Source organism: Choloepus didactylus, chromosome 7, assembly GCF_015220235.1.
Source record: "Choloepus didactylus isolate mChoDid1 chromosome 7, mChoDid1.pri, whole genome shotgun sequence".
Classification (NCBI taxonomy): domain Eukaryota; kingdom Metazoa; phylum Chordata; class Mammalia; order Pilosa; family Megalonychidae; genus Choloepus; species Choloepus didactylus.
Window position 1 is genome coordinate 24,581,441 of NC_051313.1, and position 23,358 is coordinate 24,604,798.

The 23,358-nt window shown below is 35.2% G+C and overlaps 1 protein-coding gene across 2 annotated transcripts in view; it reads right to left on the minus strand.

The window, feature by feature from the left end:
• Positions 1-23,358, minus strand: part of NKAIN2 (sodium/potassium transporting ATPase interacting 2) — a 1,131,060-nt gene that overhangs the window by 601,676 nt on the left and 506,026 nt on the right. For both annotated transcript variants that reach the window (XR_005217865.1, XM_037842926.1), the window contains exon 2: positions 20,942-21,079. Coding sequence is in view for 1 of the 2 variants with exons in the window: in XM_037842926.1 (XP_037698854.1) it covers positions 20,942-21,079 (138 nt within the window). In the remaining variant the exon portion in view is untranslated. The remainder of the gene's footprint in view (positions 1-20,941; positions 21,080-23,358) is intronic.

Below are 23,358 nucleotides of genomic sequence, written 5' to 3' on the forward strand. Positions count from 1 at the left end.
GGAAATTAGAAGTGAAATTAGGAAATATCTTGGGGCAAATGAAAATGGAAATATAACATACCAAAATTTATGGGATGAAGCAAAGGTACTGCTGAAATAAAAGGTATATATGAAAACCAATCACTAAAATCATACGCTGTGGTTAAAGATTGAAAGTTTTCACTCTAAGATTGGGAGCAAGACAAGAAGCCCACTGTCACCACTGTTATTCAATGGTACCAGAATATTTAGTCAAGAGAAAGTAATAAAAGTCATCCAAATTGGAAAGGAAGAAGCAAAATGTTCCCTATTTGCAGATGGCATGGTCCTATATGTAGACTATCCTGAAAAAATTCCACAATGCTACTAGAATTAATAAATGAATACAGCAAAGTTGTGGGGTACAAGATCAACATGCAAAAATAAGTAGAATTTCTATAAACTAATAATGAAAAATCTAAAGAAGAAATCAAGAAAAAACATTTTATTTACAAGAGCAACTAAAAGAATCAAAATCAAGGCATAAATATAAGTAAGGATATAAAGGACTTGTACATGGAAATATAAAAATATTGCTAAAAGAAATAAATGAAGACCTAAATAAAGGGAAGGACATTCCATGTTCATGGATAGGAAGACTAAATATTGTTAAAACATCTATTTCATTCAAAGCAATTTAGAGATTTAACGCAATTGCAGTCAAAATTCCAACAGCCTTCTTTGCATAAATGGAAAAGTCAATCATCAACTTTATATGGAAGGGTAAGTGGCCCCGAAGAGCCAAAGTCATCTTGAAAAAAGAACAAAGTTGGAGAAGTCACACTTCCTGATCTTAAAACTTACTACAAAACTATAGTAATGAAAACAGTATGGTACTGGCACAAGGACAGACATATTGACCAATGGAACTGAATTGAGTTCAGAAATAAACCCCCATATCAATAGCCAATTGATTTTATAAAGGGTGCTAAATCCACTCAATCGGTATGGAATATTCTCTTCAACAGATGGTACTAAGAAAACTGGATATCCATGTTCAAAAGAATAAAGGTGAGCCCCTACCTTACTCCATGTACAGAAGTAAACTCAAAATGTATGAAAGGCTTAATATGAGAACCAGAACTATAAAACTCCTTGAAGAAAACATAGGGAAGCATCTTCAGTATCTTGTATTAGGAAATGGTTTCTCAGAATTTATACTCAAAAGGTAAATATTATTCAGCCATAAAAGGAATGAAATTCTGACACTTGTGATAGCATAGATGACCCTTGAAGCCATCACATTGAGTGAAATAAATCAGACACAAAAGGATAAATATTGTGCAATCCCACTGATATGAAATCACTAGAATAACCAAATTGATAGAGTGAAAAACTAGAACACATGTTACCATGGGCTGGTATGCTAATGGATAATGGGGAGTTAATGCTTAATTGGAATAGAATTTCTACTTGGGTTGATGGAAAAGTTTTGGTAATGCTAAACATATTCAGTGTGGGTATGAAGGTCTGGCAGAAAATATGGCAGTATATATGGGCAACATATCCTTTAGGCCATTATCCATAAATATTATTTTCAACTGAAATTATAGTAATTATTTAGAGGTAGTAATTTTCAGGTTTTATTGAAGAGTGCTAGGAATTCAGATAGACTATAATATAGGTTACCTGGAGGCCCCTGGGCTTTAGTGGTCAGCCAGTCAGCAGCTGGAATGGCTCAAGGAAGCTGAGGAGTCAGACAAGAGTGGAGCTTGACCGAAAAGCCACCCTCCTCAGCAGAAAAATGGACTAATGAAGTACAACGGCAGATCGTGATTCTTTTCTAGAGAAAATATTGGGTTTGTTCTAATCCACAGACATAAGGGCTATCAATGTCCCCCAAAACCAATGCCATAAAATTTGCTGCAATTGATTTTAAACTAGAAAATTGTTTTCAGCAGGTGTATTCAAACACCTTCTTTACTCTATGAGTAATGCCATTACACTTCCTGATGTACCTTGAAAAATAAACTGGTTGCAAAGTGCATGCCTTAGGAATAATATTAGATGACCTTGCATATAGGCTAGCTAAATATAGGCCAGTAAAATATTTGGAGGCTTCTACCCCAAATGCTTATAATGGTTTTAGAGGAACACATTTGTATTGCTACATTTTTGGTAATAATGACTTACTGTGTTGTCTAATAAAGACACTCAGTTAAGACACTTAGTTATGACAATATAATCATGTCATCTGCCTGTAAGAGAATACTCACTATTCTCATCTAAAAGTGGTATCATGTTACCAGGAAATAGCCTATGGAGAAAGGGTCCAGGGTACACTCCTATTTGTTTTCACCCATATGACTACTGACAGCTCACTGAGTTCAAAACTGAACTCTTGAATATTTTCCCCAAATTATTCCTCTTGTTGTAATCCTTTCTATGCCCTACAAATACTTCTATTATAGCTCTTATTAAAATTCTTGCATTTACTTCATTACATATTTATTTTCTCTTTTACTAATATTTAAACTCTTGGTGGCTTTGGTATGATGTTATACTCAGTGCCTTGTAAAGTGCTTTCCACATAATAAGCAATCAAGTAATCCGTTTAAAGTCTAAAGAGATTTTAGTAGTCATTAGATTCCTAAAACTTTGTATAAAAATGTCATTTGTTCAGCTCTCATTGATAAAAAGAAAACAACCACAAAGTAAAATATGTCCGATGCAATTTAATAATGTTATTGTTACATTTTTGGTTCAAAACAGAAAACAGCACACAACATGTACAACCGCACAACTATTATATTAGCAGTAAAATTCATAGCAGAGATTGCAGCCACTTTCTGGAAGAAGAATTTCAGACAGGTAAGTGTTAATTGATTAGCAGAATTGAACAACTGGCAGTCTAGAGTATGTGTGTGTGTGGGGGGGGGGCAGCAGCAACAGCCACAAATGAATGTCAATTGCTAGATTGAGTTCTGTAAACTCTGAATTAAAAAAAAAAAAGCTATGAGATAGAATAACTGTTAAATTAAACTATCTGCAGATAACAAAGACAAAAGTGTTCAAAAGCATAGAGAATCAGCAAAATGATATAAGAAATTGTCCAGAGTTGAAGGAATCCAGAAGTCTTTAAATAAAAAGGGTCTACAACATTTTAAAACAGGTACACACTTAGACATATCATTTTGAAATGTTGAGACACCAAGGATAAAATGAATGTTACAAGCATTTCTTTAAAAGTTGTTCTCTACAAGGGATGGACACCAGACTTCCCATCAGTAACTACTGTCTGCTGGACTGCTGCTGAACAATCATTTCTGTGTTCTAAAGGTAAAATCATGTTCAGCTCTGAATTCTGCATCTAGTCAAACTATTACTCAAGTGTGAAGGTAGAATAGAGATTTTCAGTCATGTAAGAACTCTGAAAGTTTACCTCTCAAACACGCTTTTTAAACTTGTTCGAGGAATATCAGAAAGAAAACACATGGGATCTAAGAAATACCAGAACAGGGGATATAGATATATAGTAGGCCTAGAGAGCAACCAAATCAGATAGGGGTAAAAGGATGGTGTGCTATGAGAGAAATCTCCAGGAAGAAGAGCATTCCATTAAAAACAAAAGCTACAGATATATAGCTTCACATAAAAGGAAATGGTCTAAATCCAAACAGGAAAGCAATGGTTTTCAAAAACAGGAATAGAATAGATACCAAGCAATAGATATAATGAGTAGAAATTGGAAATATGTTTAGGATACAGTAAGAAGCCTTATTTCCTCTTTTATAAGATAAAGGAAAGGCAATCAGAAACTCAAAAGGTGGGGCAACTGTAAAAAACAAGTGTGATACAAAAATAAATAAGACTAAAGTGATGCAGGACAGATATTTAATAAATGTTGCATAAAGCTGAAAAATAAAGAATTAGAATTATCTATCAATTTATCAATATCTGATAAGACATAACCCTTGAAAATCCATAAAGAGATAAAGTATTAGACCAACTGGAGAGAGTTGAGAAAAGAAATTCTTATTATAAGCCCAACTTTATGATTTTTAAAAACATCTATGTGAATTAATCTGATTTTCTTTTTTATTTTAGAGAAGAAAAAGCTAATATATACACATATATCACAACATGTCTTGTCTTCAAAATTGGTTTTTGAAAATTATTAGATGATTTACCAACATGAATTTAGACTGTCAAAATTTAATTACTTATATTTGCCACATTCTATAAATCTTTAGTCACAGCCTCACACCAAAATGAAAGCACAAAGTATCTTCTTGTGGAATAAGTAACCCACATTTCCCCAAGGGAACACATATCCTTTTGAGAATAAATCACAATCACAATGTTGCTTTATTACATTTATTTTAGGACTACAGGCTAAATCCGTTAAACTTGTAATGGTGTTGTTTTCCCTCCCAGGCTTGTGGAAAAAGGCTTATTTTCACAACCATTCTAAGTCATTAGAAGTATTGTTAATTTACTACTATCTCAAGTCTCTCCATCTCTAATCTACATTGATTTTCTTCCCTGAACATGGAAAGTGTGCATTTTTAATGCCTTAACTGTGATGTTTTCTTTTGGATACTTTTTCTCCTAGAAAAAAAAATTGTATAAAAGTGGCAAAACAATTGCTTGAACACGGATTAATAACTGCATAGGAATAACTGCAAGGAGCGCAAAAATTCTTAGGGAAGTCATGTTATTAGAATTAGAAAAGCACATGATCTTGAAAATGGGCATAGGAAATACTTTATATTTATTGCTGTTAGTTATATTTTCCATGGGCATCTGAGTTCCATGAAAAATTAAAACTTAAATCATGGCTGATTATCAGCAAATAGTAAATTTCAGAAATTCAGAGGGATATTTTTTTCCCCAAAATTGAGTATGTGAATTTATAAAATGGACTGTTTTGGCTCTGTTGTTTGGTGCCTCGGTCACTATGCGATCCCCAAGCCTTACACGGGATGCCACAGGCTCCTTTTCTTTAGCATTTTGGCTCAAGTAAGAGCAGAGTTAAGGAAATCAAGACTCGTGCCACGTTGTTTGAAACTGGCCTTGCCTCATTGTCAACTGACTGTGCTGTGCCCCTCCTTGATGGGAAAAGGAGAATGTGTGTCAATTTACAAATTAACACACAGTGCAGGGATAAGGTCTTGAAAAATCCACTGACATCAGTGACAAGCACATGTATCACATTTATAAAAAAAAAAATATTTGCAGTCACAAAACAGAGAAAAAAGTGAGCAATTGAAGTTTGGTGATCAGCAATAGTAAGAAATTACTACTTAAAACTTCAATATGTGGACTAAAATGTTTTCAATTATTTTCTTTATTATTTTGAAAGGGTGTGTGGGAATATTATGACAGAGTTTTACAGTCTATTAATCTTAGAACACAGGAGTGAGTAAAGTTGTAAGAATACAGGTTTCCGTTTCCAATCATCAGAGCCACAGGTTTCCATTTCCAATCATCAGAGCCATGCTTCATCAAATCAGCTTCAATCACAGTTTTTCAGCCTCTTAATTTTTCAGTAACAAAATAGGAAATCAATCCCAATCTTTCCCATTCATTTGATTTTAGGATTGGTTATTCTAGTCTGAACTGATGTCATGGAAAAGCATTGCATAAGATACAATAAATCATATATATACTACATGTGTATATGCATCATATATATGTATATATAATATATATGTATTTTGGTATTCCTATCTGTTTTGTTTCATTCCAATTAAAAGGAAACAAACACCCTTATCAATTTTTTGAAATCCTTTACAAATAATGAATGTGGAGAGATAGTTTGTTCTTAATATACAAATATTAAATATGAATATGTATATATGAATTATCATAATCTAAGTACTCAGAGTTAGAAAAATACTATTCTAATTCAGTATTTCTGGAAAGGATACACTATGATATTTGCCTCCTGCACAAATAAAATACTAAACACTAAGAATTTTCTATTCTTAATCCTAAAAATGTGAACTCATTTCCTCATTAAATACTGAGCTGAATCAGTAATTCTTGATATAGGAATGACAGAGCACAACTTAAAATCTAAATGCCCTCCAAATTGCAAGTGGCAGGATGGCTTTTAAATTTGTGTTAATTTAAAAAAACCTTTTTTTTTCCAACTAGCAGATAGATTGTGGTTCTATGAACTACAAGAAGGTACTCAATACAGCAGTTCAGAGAATGAGTTTGGAAGGAAAGGAGACTCCACATCCTAACTCTGTTATTTCCTATTCATAGAAGTGTGGACAAAAGTTTTTTGCAGTTGAAGTTTACAGAAATTTTAGAGAAAGGTATCCCAGAGCATCTGTGGAGGGTAATAGAAGTGCTATGAGAAAAGTAATGATTCCTGTAAATGTTACTCTGGTTTGGTATTGCAGTCCTCTTCCCTTTCTTTATGAAATTTGAGTTAAGGGTTTTTAGCTACTTTGGATAATTATTTCTGATTTGGCTCTGGGGTTCTTTTAATTGCATGCCTGTGGGTTCAGGCTTTATGGTTTTATGATTTTTTTTAAATTCAAAATAAATAACTTGATTAGATAGATAGAAAGGCAGGCAGGGAGGATGTGAGGTTGGAAGGAAGAAAGGGAAAGAGGGAAGGAGGAAGGGAGAGAGGGAGAGGAGGGAGAGAAGGAAGGAAGGAAGGAAGGAGGGGGGGAGGGAGAGAGGGAAGGAAGGAAAGAAAGGAGGGAGGGAGGAAGATTGTCTTGTTTAGGGTACGGCAACATTCTCCTTGGCAATATAACCAAGAAAGTCACTGTGCCTTTAACCTGTAGGAAGCTGCACACTACCCAGGTTGTTCTGGACAAAAATTATTAGACACTAACAATTTCAGCATTTACTATAAACACTGGATATCTCAAACCATATTCTGCTTGTCAGTGTCTTTAGCTCAAATGGTGATGCATTGGACAATTTCATTTATGACATAAAGTAATGCTTTATTGGGAGCCCTTTGTATGGATTTATTAAGGAATTATTCAATCAGAGTTTATCTGGCCTTTTCTTTGGGACTTGATATCTTGTTAAGTAGTATATAATACCATATTCTTTCTGTGGGCACTGGCTTTAGATTTTTTTTCTGGGAACTGAAATTATCTATTTCTTTTTCCTTTAACAATTATATTATTTGAAGTGCCAGAGGCCATCAAAGGATACTAATGAGTTCTTGTTCCAATTAATTGTTTTTGATTCAAAACTTTTCTTTTTCTTTGCTCCTATGAAAGGGGAAGATTAGTGAAGGAAACAAAAATTATTACCAATACTCTCTAACTTGTATGTCTTGCTGCTGTGCTCAGGGTTTCAGAGGGTGTCTGCATTATTATTTTTCTTTAGGACTTTTTTCAATTAAATTGAATCAAGTACCTCATCAATAAGTTTAAACTCTTTACAAATAAAAAAATGTGGACAGGGATACTTTGAACTTAGTCTCTATATCAGGGCATCTGCCTTTTTAGTAAAATTGGACCAGGAATAATGAAGCCTTATCATTACCTTTTCCAAAGTTTATAATTTCAAAGTAATAAAAAAATCACAAAGTGAAAGAAAGTTAATTTTTAGTGAGAAAAAATAAACATCCAAATTAAAATTTATATATGTAAAGAGTATCTTTATTATGTGATCTATCTATATCTGTCATCTATCTATCTATCTATCCATCCATCCATCCATCCATCCATCCATCTATCTATATCATATATCATCACGATAAGCACTAAGACTCCAGGAAAAGAAAAATGAGCAAAGGACACAAAAATAAAATCCCCCCAAAAGGAGGTAAAAATAGCTAATGAACATATTAAAAAATCCGAATTACTAAAGATAAGAAATGTGATTCAAAACAAAAATGACATTTTTTCCCCATCACATTAACAAAGATGAGAAGAGATTATAGACGGTTAGCAAGACTGCCGTAAAATAGACTCTGTTGTACACACGTGGGAGGATTATTCAGTATAATAATTTTGGATAGGTGATTGTCAGTTATATACTAAGAGCCTTAAAATTCTTCAAGCTATTTGACCAGACCTAGGAATTTTTCCTAAGGATGACTCAAAATGATGATGAGGATATTTTTTAGGAAGATGATTATAAGAAGTTATTTATTATAATTAAAAAAACACAGAATTTCAAAATATACCACAGGGTAAAAGGTTAAACAAACAATGGAATAGTCATATGATGCTTATGCGTCTATTAAATATCACAAAACATTTTATCGGATTTTCAAAATTGTTTTATATAACATTAAATGGAAAAATTAAGACATAATTGAATGTGTAGCATAATCAGACATGCTTCATTTATACATATAAAAAGGAAATATGGAAAAATGTTAATAATTTTCTTTCAGTGGTAAAATTAATTTGTTTGCTTATGTCTTTTTTATGCTATATTATTTTATGATGCAAAAATAGAAAATATAGAAGTCATAAAGGCCTATATTTTTAGAGGATAGGACAATGAAATTCGTTGTTAACAGCAAAGGCTCCAGTGCCTAGAGAACAGTTGGGAATTTCTTGACTGCAGCAATATATTATTGTTAGTTACAGTTTGCTCCCTAATTGTGCATTTTTCTTCTGAACCCCGATACTCCAATGACCAGAATTTCTAACATCCATGATTCTGTCCAATTTTCTCTTAATTGTAGCTCCTTTATCGTCTGTAGACAAACTGAAAAATTTTAATGCCATGTCTATGGCCTCTTTTCCTAAATCCATTTTTGGCTTCCAACATGGCATCACAACTATTAGGTTCCATGATTATAATATACAGACTTTTGTATATTTCCTCAAGTTTACATAACAAAGTTACACTCATACCTACTTAGCACCAAGCATCATGAATTTAACTCATGTGGCAGTCACTTACCTCGGGACATTCATGCCCTTGCATGGTCCTTCCCACACTTCCTCTGGGCTAATCCACGTGACTTGTGTTGGCTAATGGGATATGAAGAAGCATGAGGCAATCAGAGGCTTGATAAGTGGGCCCATTTTCTCAGAATTCTCCCACTTAGACCCCAGTGGGCCTTGTTATAAAAAAAAAAAAAAAAATCTGACCATACTGTTGTAGGAAAAGAGACCATGCAGAAAGAGCCCCTGGCGGATGGGAGGTGATCTTAGCATCACAGCCGAACTGAGCTCCCAGGGTAATGAAGCCACGTACATGATTTCCTCCTATACCAGAGGTCAGCAACTTCTGGCCTATGGGTCAAATCCTGCCCACGGCCTGGTCTGTATGGCCTGGGAGCTAAGAAAGAATTTTACATTTGTAAAGGGTTATGAAACAAAGATGAGTCTGCTACAGAGTCTATATGTGGCCTGAAAAGCCTAAAATATTGCTCATCCTGTCTTTGACAGTAAGCATTTGCTGACTCCTGGCCTATACCACAGACAGTAGAAGAACCACCAAGATAAACCCAGTAAAGTTAAAGAATTATGAGAAATAGTAAGTTATTTTTAAAGTCACTAACTTTGAGGGTGTTTTTTTGCACAGAAATAGATAACTAGAACAGAAATTGGTACCAGAAGTTGGGTGATAGAGTAACAATAGTCTCAGACATTTAGCAATGGTTTTAAGACAATAAGTTAGAAACTAGAAAGGCAGCAAGGAGACTATTAACAGAGATGGGAAAGTCAGTAAGGAAATTGTTTTGGAGGACTGGAAAAAGGAAGACTAAGGATAATGACTGTGAGAATACTTAGCTTGACTATTTCCTGTAATAACTGGGAAAATAGAAAATATACCTACAACCTTGTGGAAGTGGCCAAGGGGTTTCTAAGTGAATATTTGGCCATGGAATTTGTTCTCTTTTCATCACATATGACATGATACTGCAAGAGAGAGATGAGCTAAAGAAAAAACTACTCCTTTTTAGAGCAGAATTCAGAGGATAAATTTATAACCCACGACTTGCAGATTTGAAAATTAAACTGTTTCTCATTTATGGCATCACCAGCTGACAAAAGGATCTTAAAGTAAGATATTGTGTAAAGGAAAGGATCAAATTCAGGGGGCTGCCTTCAGGTCAAGACCCAGTGAAGGATGTAGCTCCAAGACATATTGTTAAGACCTGAGGAATTTCAGATTGTGCCCAATAGACACTCTCAGATGGACAAAAAGTTCTTCTAAGAATCTTAAAGGCAATATCCTATAGAATCCTAACTCTCCCTCCATGCAAGAGAGAGTAAGCTGTCTCAAAAGGATTTGTGGATATTTATTTTATCTGAATAAATGGAATTATATTTGATACACAGGAATCTCATAAATTCTTTATGAGTTGTAGCAATTTGTAATGAAAGAGACAAAGATAGTTCAATAGAGAGCTGAATACCTTGCTTTTTTATTTTCATTTTTTAATTTTTACTTATTTATTTTTATTAGAGAAGGTGTGGGTTTACAGAACAATTCTGCATAAAATACAGGATTCCCACACACCAAACCATCACCCTGCATTGGTGTGGACCATTTGCTCCAATTTGATGACAGCACTTTTTTTTTTTTCATTTTTATTGAGATTGTTCAGATACCATACAATTATCCAAAGATCCAAAGTGTACAATCACTTGCCCCTGGGTACCCTCATACAGCTGTGCCTCCATCACACTTAATTTTTGTTCAATTTTTAGAAACTTTTCATTACTCCAGACAAGAAATAAAGTGAAAGATGAAAAAAGAAAAAAAGAAAAGGAAACTCTAATCCTCCCCTATCCCTAACCAACCCCCCTCAATTGTTGACTCATAGTATTGATATAGTACATTTGTTACTGTTTTTGAAAAAATGTTGAAATACTACTAACTGTAGTATATAGTTTGTAATAGGTATATAGTTCTTCCCTATATGCCCCTCTATTATTAACTTCTAATTGTATTGTCATACATTTGTTCTGGTTCATGGAAGTGATTTCTAGTATTTATACAGTTGATCATGGACATTGCCCACCATAGGATTCAGTTTTATACATTCCCATCTTTTGACCTCCAACTTTCCTTCTGGTGACATATATGACCCTGAGCTTCCCCTTTCTACCTCATTCACACACCATTCGGCACTGTTAGTTATTCTCACATCTTGCTACCAACACCCCTGTTCATTTCCAAACATTTAAGTTCATCCTAATTGAACATTCTGCTCATACTAAGCAACCACTCCCCATTCTTAAGCCTCGTCCTATATCTTGGTACCTTATATTTCATGTCTATGAGCTTACATATTATAATTAATTCCTATCAGTGAGACCCTGCAATAATTGTCCTTATGTGTCTGGCTTATTTTACTCAGTATATTGCCCTTGAGGTTTTGTCATCAAACCATTTTTTTTTTAATATGGTTTTGTTCACTCACCATACATTCCATCCCAAGTAAATAATGGATGGTTCTCTGCATGATCATACATTTATGTGTTCACCACCTTCACCACTTTCTATATAAGAGCATCTACATTTCTTCCACAAGGCAGGAGGGAGAGTCAAAGAAGGTAGAGAGGCAAAAGAAAGAGGAAAAAAAAATGACAGCTAGGAAGCAGCAAAAGGAAAAATAACCTTAAATCAAAGTAGAATAAAGAATCAGACAATACCACCAATGTCAAGTGTCTAACATGCCTCCCCTATCCCCTCCTCTTATCTGCATTTACCTTGGTATATCACCTTTGTTACATTAAAGGAAGCATAATACAGTGATTCTATTAGTTACAGTCTCTAGTTTATGCTGATTGCATCCCTCCCCCAATGCCTCCCCATTTTTAACACCTTGCAGGGTTGACATTTGCTTGTTCTCCCTCGTAAAAGAACATATTTGTACATTTATCACAATTGTTAAATACTCTAGATTTCACCAAGTTACACAGTCCCAGTCTTTATCTTTCCTCCTTTCTTGTGGTGTCTCACATGCTCCCCACCTTCCTCTCTCAACCGTATTCACAGTTACCTTTGTTCAGTGTACTTACATTGTTGTGCTACCATCTCCCAAAATTGTGTTCCAAACCACGCACTCCTGTCTTCTATCACCCTGTAGTGCTCCCTTTAGTATTTCCTGTAGGGCAGGTGTCTTGTTCACAAAGTCTCATTGTCTGTTTGTCAGAAAATATTTTGAGCTCTCCCTCATATTTGAAGGACAGCTTTGCTAGACATAGGATTCTTGATTGGCAGTTTTTCTCTTTCAGTATCTTAAATATATCACACCACTTCCTTCTTGCCTCCATGGTTTCTGCTGAGAGATCCACACATAGTCTTTTTAAGCTTCCTTTGTAAGTAATGCATTGCTTTTCTCTTGCTGCTTTCAGGATTCTCTCTTTGTCTTTGACATTTCATAATCTGAATATTAAGTGTCTTGGCATAGGCCTATTCATATCTCTTCTGTTTGGAGTACGCTGCACTTCTTGGATCTGTAATTTTATGTCTTTCATAAGAGATGGGAAATTTTCATTAATTATTTCCTCTATTATTGCTTCTGCCCCCTTTCCCTTCTCTTCTCCTTCTGGGTCACCAATGATACGTACATTATTGTACTTTGTTTCATCCTTGAGTTCCCGGAGGTGTTGCTCATATTTTTTCATTCTTTTCTCCATCTGCTCCTTTGCATGTAGGCTTTCAGGTGTTTTGTTCTCCAGTTCCTGAGTGTTTTCTTCTGCCTCTTGAGATCTGCTGTTGTATGTTTCCATTGTGTCTTTCATCTCTTGTGTTGTGCCTTTCATTTCCATAGATTCTACTAGTTGTTTTTTTGAACGTTTGATTTCTGCCATATATATGCCCAGTGTTTCCTTTACAGCCTCTATCTCTTTTGCAATATCTTCTCTAAACTTTTTGAATTGATTTAGCATTAGTTGTTTAAATTCCTGTATCTTGGTTGAAGTGTACGTTGGTTCCTTTGACTGGGCCATAACTTTGTGTTTCTTAGTGTAGGTTGTAATTTTCTGTTGTCTAGGCATGGTTTTCTTGGTTATCCAAATCAGGTTTTCCCAGACCAGAACAGGCTCAGGTCCCAGAGGGAAGAAATATTCAGTATCTGCTTTCCCTGTGGGTGTGTCTTAGAAAATTGCTCCACCCTTTGATGCCTCAGGTCACTGTGCTTTTCTGCCCAGCAGGTGATGCCTGGTAGCCTATAATTCTTGACTGGTGTGAGGAGGTATGGCCGTGTTCCCCCAGGCTCTGGGGTCTGGTTCTGAATGGAAAGGGCCCCACCCCTTTCCTCCTAGAAAAGACAGACCCCCCAGGTGGAGGTCATTAGCATTTCAATGGTCTCTCTCTCTGCTTGTGCTGTCTCCACCCTTCCCCAAGTCACAGCCCTGGAAACTGAAAATGATTGGGGCTTTCTCCACTGAGCTGAAAAAGAAACAGATAGTCCCCTTCAGACCCAGTCCAAGGCGACCCTCTGGCTCTCCAAGGTCAGTCGTCACCCAAAGCCTCTGTCTGTTTTTTGGGGATGCGTACCTGTAGTGAGCAGTTCACACTTGCTACTTAAAACCCCAGTTGGAGCTCAGGTGAGCTATATTTGCTTGCTGGGCTAGAGCTTCTCTCTGGCACCACGAGGCTTTGCAGCTCGGGCTATGGGGGTGGGCGTCTCATGACTTGGATCCGCAGGTTTTACTTACAGATTTTATGCTGTGTTCTCAGGCATTCCTCTCAATTCAGGTTGGTGTATAATGAGTGGATGGTCTCGTTTGTCCCCCCGCAGTTATTCTGGATTATTTACTAGTTGTTTCTGGTTTTTTGTAGTTGTTCCAGGGGGACTACTTAGCTTCCACTCCTCTCTATGCCGCCATGTTGCCCTGCCCTGATGATAGCACATTTTTACAACTGTGCTATTAATTAAAGTCTATGGTTTAACTTAGGGTTCACTGTTTGTGTAGTGTAGTTCCATGGACTTTTAAAAAAATTTTTATTCTGTTACCACATATACCATATATACAAGCTGACATTTCCCCTTTTAATCTCATTCAGATATATGTTTCCGTGCTGTTAATTGTGTTCACAATGTTGTGCTACCATTACCACCATCAATTAGCAAACCATTTCCATCATTCCAAACAGGAACCCTGTACAATTTAAGCCTTACCTTCCCATTCCCTATCCCTATCCTGTCCCCTGATAACCTATATTCTAGAGCTGACACTATGAGTTTGCTTATTCTAATTGTTTCAAATCAGTGGACATACAATACTTGTCCTTCATGTCTGGCTTATTTCATTCAACATGATGACTTCAAAGTCCATCCTTTGGCATACATCAGGACTTCATTTTTTTTTACAACTGAATAATAATCCATTTATCTATCTATCTATCTATCTATCTATCTATCTATCTATCTATCTATCTATCTATGTACATACATACCTAAACACCACATTTTATTTAACCATTATTCAGTTGATGGACAATTGGGTTGCTTCGATCTTCGATCTTTGGGAATCATGAATAATGTCACTATGAACATCAGTGCACAAATATCTGAGTCCCTGCTTTCAGTTCTTTGGGGTATATGCCTAATACTGGGATTGCTGAGTCATATGATAGTTCTATACTTACCTTTCTGAGGAAATACCAAGTGTCTTTCAGACTGGCTGCACCATTTTACATTGAGTATTCCTATTTATCTGTAATAGGCAATGAATGAGTAGCCTTATTTATCCATATCCTCTCCAATACTTGTTATTTTCTGATTTTTTTAATAGCAGTCATTCCAAGGGCTGTGAAAAGGTATCTCACTGTGGTTTTGATTTGCATTTCCTTGATGGCTAATGATGTTGAGCATCTTTTCCTGTGCTTTCTGTGCTTTCTTCTTTGGAGAGATGTCTGTCCAAGTCTTTTGCCCATTTCTTAATTGAGTTGTTTACCTTTTTGTTGTTAAGGTGAAGGATTCTATATATATTCTGGATATTAATCCTTTATGGGATATGTGGTTTCCAAATATTTTTGCCCAGTGGGTAGGTTGTCATTTTACTTTCATGATAAGAATCCTCTGAGGCACAAAAGTTTTTAATTTGGTGAGGTCCCATTTATCTATTTTTTTCTTTCGTTGCTTGTACTTTGGATGGAAAGTCTAAGAAACCATTGCCGAACACAAGATTATGAAGATGATTCCCTGTATTTTCTTCTAGAAGTTTGATAGTTCTAGCTTTTATAATAAGGCCTTTGATCCATTTTGAGTTGATTTTTATGTATGGTGTGAGATGGGGCCCTCCTTTGTTTTTATGCAAATGGAGATCTAGTTTTTCCAGCATCCTTTGTTGAAGAGACTATTTTTCCCTAATTGAGTGATCTATGCTACCTTATGAAAAATCAGTTGGCCATAAATGTGAGGGTTGATTTCTGAGTTCTCAGTTATATTCCACCGGTCTGTATGACTGTCCCTGTACAAGTACCATGCTGTATTGATTACTGTGGCTTTGTAACAAGTTTTAAAATCAGGAAGCATGAGCCCTCCAATTTCATTCTTCTTTTCCAAGGTGGCTTTATCTTTTCAGGCCTCTTACCCTTCCATATAAATTTGATGATTGGCTTTTCCATTTATGCAAAGAAGGTTGTTGGAATTTTGATTGGGATTGCATTGAACCTGCAAATTGCTTTGGGTAGTATTGACATCTTAATGATATTTAGTCTTTCAATCCATGAACACAGGAAGTCCTTCCATTTATTTAGGTCTTCTTTGATTTCTTTAGCAATATTTTGTAGTTTTCTGTGTACAAACCCTTTACATCCTTGGTTAGATTTATTCCTAAATATTTGATTTTTTTGTTGCTGTTGTGATGGGAATCTTTTTCTTGATTTCTTCTTCAGATTGTTCACTGCTTGTGTATATAAGTACTACTGATTTTGTTGTGATCTTACACCCTGCCACTTTGCTGAATTCATTTATTAACTCTAGGAGCTTTGTTATGGATTTTTCAAGATTTTCTGTATTTAGGAGCATATTATCTGCAAATAGAGACAGTTTTACTTCTTCTTTCCAATCTCAATGTCTTTTATTTTTTTTTCTTGCCTAATTGCTCTGGTAAGAGCTTCCACTACAATGTTGAATAATAGTGACAAAATGGACATCTTTATCTTGTTCCTGATCTTAGAGGGAGAGCTTTCAGTCTCTCACCATTAAGTAAGATGTTAGCTGTCAGCTTTTCATATATGCCCTTTACAATACTGAGGATGTTTACTTCTATTCCTTGTGTTACGTGTGTTTTTATCAAGAAAGGTTGCCATTTTGTCAAATGCCTTCTCTGCATAAAATGAGATGATCATGTGGATTTAGCTTTCAATCTGTTAATGTGGTATATTACATTAATTAATTTTCTTATGTTGAACCACCCTTGCATACCATGGATAAAACCCATGTGATCATGGCATATAATTCTTTTAATATACTGTTGGACTTGGTTCTCTAGTATTTTGATGAGGATTTCTGCATGTATATGCATAAGAGTTATTGGTCAGTAGTTTTCTTTTCTTGTGGTATCCTTATCTAGCTTTTATATGAGGATAATGTTGGTCTTGTAGAATGAGGTAGGGAGTGTTCCCTGGTCTTCAATTTTTTTGGAAGGGTTTGAGCAGAATTGGAGTTTTATTCTTGAAATGTTTGGCAGAATTCCCTGTGAAGCCATCTGGTCTAGGGCTTTTCTTTGTTGGAAAGTTTCCGATTACTGTGCCAATCTCTTTACTAGTAATTGGGTTTGTTGAGATTTTCTATTTCTTCTTGAGTCAATATAGGTAGTTTGTGTGTTTCTAGAATTTGTCCAATTCATCTAGGTTATCTAATCAATTGAGATACAGTTGTTCATAGTGTGCTCTTACATTCTTTCTTATTTCTGTGGGGTTGTTAGTAATGTCCCTCTTATCATTTCTAATTTTTGTTTTTTTGTATCCTATTTTTTTCATTGTCAGCTGCACTAAAGGTTTGTCAATTTTATTGATCTTTTCAAAGAACCAATTTTTGATTTTGTTGATTTTCTGTACTTTTTTTCCTATTTCATTTATCTGTGTCCTGATCTTTGTTATTTCCTTCCTTCTGCTCACTATGGGTTTACTTTGCTCTTCTTTTTCTAGTTCTTCCAGTTTTGAGGTTAGGGCACTGATTTGAATTTCTTCTTCTTTTTTTAATGTAAGCATTTAGAGATATAAATTTCTCTCAGCGCTGACTTCACTGTGTCCCATAAGTTTTGGTATGAGGTACTTTCATTTGCCTTAAGATATTTCATAATTTCACTTCTGATTTCCTCTTTAACCAACTGGTTGATCAAGAATATGTTGTTTAATTTCCACATATTTGGGAATTTTCCATTTCTCCCTCTGTAATTGATTTCTAGCTTCATTCAGTTTTAGTCAGATAATATAAATTGTATGATTTCAATATTTCAATTTTTGGGACTTGTTTTGTGACCCAACATATGGTCTATCCTGGAGAATGATCCATGCACACTAGAGAAGAATGTGTATTCTGTTTTCGTTGGGTACAGTATTCTATATATGTCTGTTATGTGTAATTAGTTTAGTGTATTGTTCAAGTCCTGTACTTCCTTATTGAGTTCCTAACTGGATTTTCTATCCAATATTGAGAATGACGTGTTAAAGTCTCCTGTTAATGTAGAACTATAGATTTCTCTCTTGAAATCTGTCAGTATTTGCTTCATATACTTTGGGGCTCTGCTATTAGGTGCATATATATTTATAATTATTATATCTTCCTATTGAATTGTTCCCTTTATCAGTATATAATGGCCGTCTTTGCCCCTTGTGCTGGTTTGTATATTATGCCTCCCAGAAAAAGCCATATTCTTTAAGGCAATCTTGAGGGGGCAGATGTATTAGTGTGGATTAGGTTGGAACCTATCGGTTCAGTATTTCCACGGAGGTGTGGCCACGCCCATTCAGTGTGGGCCTTGATTGGTTTACTAGAGCCTTATATAAGCTCAGACAGAAGGCGTTCACAGCTAGCTGGAGCAAGCTGGAGCTGAGACAGACATTTTGAAGATGGCCGTTGGAAGCTGATGCAGACATTTTGGAGAAAGCCATTTTGAAACGCAACCTGGGAGCAAGCAGACACCAGCCACGTGCCTTCCCAGCTAACAGAGGTTTTTCGGATGCCAATGGCCTTTCTCCAGTGAAGGAACCCTTTGTTGAGGGACACTTTATGGCCTTAAGACTGTAACTGTGTAACCAAACAAACCCCCTTTATAAAAGCCAGTCCATTTCTGGTGTTTTGCATTCCAGCACTATTAGCAAACTAGAACACCCCTTTTAAATGTTTTTGATTTAAAGTCTTTTTAATGCAATATTAGAATAGCCACCCCACTCTCTTTTAGTTCCTACTTGCATAGTATATTGTTGCCCATTCTTTCACCCTCAACCTACCTGTTACTTTGTCTTTAACTTTTGAATCTCTTGCATGCAGCATATAGTTGGGTCATGATTTTTTATTCTTTCCCAATTTCCATCTTTTGACTGCAGACTTTACTCCATTTCCATAAAAGTCATTACTGATAATATGGGACTTTCTTCTGCCATTTTGTTATTTAGCTTTTGTAAATCTTATATCTATTTTGTCCCTCACTTTTATTAAAGCCTATTTTATATTTATTTGCTTTTTTGCAAGTGCCTTCTCATTTCTATCCAGATATACATTTCATCTGTTTTCCTTGTGGTTACCATTGGGTTAAAATTTAACATCTCCCAATATATAACAATCATATTTGGTTTGATACCAACTTAACTTGACTAGCATGCACATATAGTTTTCCTATAACCCCCGTCCTCTCCACTATATTCTGTACTTGTTACCACCTATATCTGTGTACATTGTATGCCCAAATACCAACATTTATAATTACTTTTAAGCTTTTGCATTTTAGCACCTGTAGGAAGTAAAAAGTAGAGTTACATACCAAACAATAAATACAATAATACTGGTATTTATAATTTACCCAAATGGTTGTCTTTACTGCAGGCCTTTGTTTCTTTATGCTGCTTTGAATCACTGTTCATTGCCCATTCCTTTCAATCTTAAGAATGCCCTTTAGCATTGCTTTCAGGGCAGGTCTAGTGGTGACAAACATTTTGTTAATGTTTTTAGCTTTTGTTAATCTGAAAATGTCTTAATCTCCCCCTCAGTGTTGAAAGACAGTCTCACTGGATATAAAATTCTTGGCTGGCAGTTGTTTTGTTTCACACTTTATTGCAACCCAAGGCCTTCTTTACTCCTTGGTTTCTGATGAGAAATGGGCACTCAATCTAATTGAGACTCTCTTGCACGTAACACATTGCTTTTCTCTTGCAGCTTTCAGACCTCTCTCTCTGTTCTTTGCATTTGATAAAGTAATCCATATATGATGGGGTATATTTTTCCTCATGTTTATCATGTTTGGTGTTCTCTGAGTTTCTTGGATGTGCATTTTCACATCTGCTCTTAAGTTTGGGAACGTCTCTGTCATTATTTCTTTGACTATTCCTTCTGTCCCTTTCTCTTTTTCTTCCCCTACTGGGAATCCCATAATGCATATATTGGTGCACATGATGGTGTCCCAGAGGTGTCTTGGGCTATTTTCCCATATATATATCTCATATGTATTTTCTGCTCCTCCACCTGACTCATTTGAAGTCTAACTAAAGCATTATGATTTAATATAATTATTACTTTCATTTTAAAGATAAGAAAACTGAGGATTGGTGATTTAAATTGCCCAAGGTCAGACAGAACTTGGCAGGGTTAAGATTTTAATCCTGATATTATGACTTCAGAGGACTTTGAACCACTGAAATATTTCTATACTGAATCAAATTACAATTAATATTTGAAAATGAACACTATTGTAATGGCTTCTCTTCACAACAGAATATGTCCTGTCTTTACAAGATGTACGCTTCTGCTCATGCTCAAGGTGGCATGCTCTTAGAGGAGAATATGTGGGCTCCTCTCTCCCCCTTAGCCAGGAAGCGGTTCTCTTGGTTTTAGCTGCTGCCACATTGCCTGTCTTGTTTCCAGTGAGCTTTATCTGGGTTCCAGATGACAGAGAGAATGGGTCACAGAAGGTCACCTTTTATGAGAAAAAGGGCCTCAAAAAACCTGAGAAGGCCTGCTGGTATGTGTTTGAATAAGACCAATCTCCAGATGTATTATTATCTTATATACCATTTTACCATAAACTTGCTTTATAATTTCAAATAAATGCCTTGAGACATTTACTTTGTCAAAATAGAAGAAATGGAAAAAAAAAAAAAATGATGAAAATAAAAGGAAAAAAAAAAAAACCACCCCAAAAACCCTACATTAATGAAGAGCTATAGCTGAGATCTGAGGCACATACAAAAGTAAAAAAATAAGCTATGGTCCCCATAGCAACTGCAACACAGTCGGATTTCACTTTTATGTTAAGTAAGTTTAACTAGAGTGGGAATGCAAAATACTTCTTTTGAGCCAAAAAAAAGAGAATTATGGAGAACATAGACACAATGGTCCAAATATTCTGATTTTCAAGCATGTCAAATATTAACCCTAATATGGCATTAATATTTTCACATCAACATTATATATTCATATGTAATGACTTTTAACTAATATTTTTCCAATTTATAAAATATAGTAATTATTTAAAATAGGAAAAGTCCCATTAAAATCTATGAAGCTAGTGGACCCCAGGCCAAAGATGTAAATTTGTAACTACAGGGGCACAATTTTACTTGTAATTATGAGAATATTTGCTGAAAATACAATTTACAGAAATGCAATCTGATTACATTTGCTGTCAAGTGCTTCAAACTTGACATTTTCAATTACTGTAGATGTAATCTGAAACTATGAAAACAAATAGAGAGAGTACTTTATGAGAAAGGTATATATATATATATATGTATGTATATATATATGCATGTGTGTGTGTGTATATATATAACTTTTTCAAGATATTTGTATTTTGCATACTTTTCTCTATTTCAGTAAGATCAAAAAGGCAGGAAGGGTACTTACTCCTGTTACATAACGAGGTCTATATTGAATAGTTCCAAATAAGCCAAGAATGACGATAATAATATGTACAAAATTTGCCAGGATAGGTGCCCACTGATATCCAAGGAAGTCAAATATTTGCCTCTCCAGCACGCAAACCTAGAATGGCAAAACAGGATAGACAGATCAACACATGTGAGAAATATCCCAGTAGTGAGAGAAAAAAAAAAAGATCACACTGAAGTTATAACTACCAACTTAAAACTGTGTTGCCATAACTAGCATTTATCTTAAACTGTGTGAACGACTTTTGCAGGCATATTTCAAGGAAAGAGTATAGAACCTTCGAATCCATAGACAACTCAGATCCTTTCAGGGGTGATATGGTGGTAGCATTAAGCAGTATTCACAGGATGTCTTGTGTGCACACACAGGACAAATCATATTGTCATATGTACTGTCAAGCACTGGAAATCATCAGCCAGCAAGTTAGGGAAGTTCTCATGAAGGGTTTGTTGTTAGGAGCTGCTCAAATTTTGTTATAAAAGTTGGGAATAGAACAAAGGGGATAATTAAAGATGAAAAAGAACTCTTTAGCAAGTCAAGAGACCCAGATTCCAGACATAGACCTACCACTAATTGATAGTGCCTGAAGCAAATCATTTCCTTCTCTGGGTATCTGATTCCTCATTTGTAAGATGCAGGCGCTGAACTAGGTGGTTAGAGTCCTTCTAATCCTAACAGTCTAGGATTTTAAGTCAGACATTACTTTTTGTCATATTCAGTTACCTATAGTATTTAGGTAAAAGAAGGGCCCTAATAAGAAATTAAAACATTGAAAACAAAAATAAAAATAAAGTGTCACCATTTTAAAAGCAAGACACTTAACTCATTTCAAATTATATTGCTTTCCTGTCTGCTCAGGACTTTATAATTAAGACATATGTAAAAATCTAAGCGATGAAAGGACAAAAACAAAACAAACGGGCAGACAACTAAGATTGACCAGTAATCCTTAAAAGTAAAATCTGTATAGCTGGCAAAGAGGCCTGGCATGAGTTAAAACCAGGTATATTTTACCTGTTTGCCCTCAGGTGGTATGATAATAAACTGTTAGAGAAAAACATTGTGAAAGGACCTGATGTTTCATGCACAGATTCAGCATTTTTATCAGCCAGATTATAAAGGAACAATTATGATTTTAAAGCCACTAAGTTAGTAACATCACTATGCTTTAATGTTATTTCTTGTTAGAAGGACACACTAACTTTCAAAATAGGCAGTATGCTTTTTAAGTTAAATACCCATAGCTCAGATTGAAGACTTATTGGAAGATCATTTTTCTGCCTGCAGTTCTTCAGATGAGCAGCACATTTTCCCCTTAGGCATTGAAAAAGAAAATAAACTCACAAAAACTGTTTGTGTAACACTTCCTTTTCCTGTAGCAATGGGGTACCATGTTATGGTTGCAACAGTGACAGTTCAGACTAGCAAAATCTTAGATTGTTCACTGAGTCTTGGCAATGATTTAAAAAATAATAATATAGGTCTGTCTGACCCTGTGTGTTCAAAATTCATGATGCCCACCAGAGTCCCAATAGTGGAGTGTAATATTCTGACTGGTTAATAAATATATAATATCACAGAAACTGCAAATAACCCCAGCTTCATAAATTTCAAACTGCCTTATGATGAAACATTCCTTCAACTATGATTATGCAGTCAACACTTTGTATAAATGAGACCCATTTGTGATGATAAGTGACACTATACATGCCTGGTTGGGATCCATTCATGGCACCAAAAAATAAATGGTTGTTCTGATAGCACCATTACTAATAATCTATATAAATGCTCACTCCACCATGGAACTCTCTTATCTTTAACCTTTGAGTAAACAGTAAGTAGGAATGTGAAACAGCATCAAGAAGAGTCTAAATTCTATATATTTTGAGCATCTTGACTACGGGGACACAGCAGGGAAAAATATAGAGGATGAAACACATCAGTCAAACAGTGGTAAACCGTTCAATAAAGGCACCAGTTGTGGAAGAAAACAGTAATACAATTGATAATTATTAAAAATATATTGAGATGACAATATACTCACTGAGTCTTTGATTCTAAAATGAAATTACATCAACATTCATCAGCCTTTTTTATGACAGAACTAATGGTTTCATCAAACATTACTCACAAAGCTATGCAGACTGAATATATTAATGTATAAATCTTCATTTATAATATTTTTGCTTTTTTCTTTCTTTTTGATTGGCTCTATTAGCAATCATAAGTGGTTTTATCACTGGTGCCCAAATTTAGAGCAAGGTTATGAATGAGATATTTTCTGAAAAGTCAGTGAGTACAAAGAAGTAATAATTTATGAGTGGTTACAATCTTCCCTAAGAATTCCTTCCAACAGGAGGGGTGTTGATTTA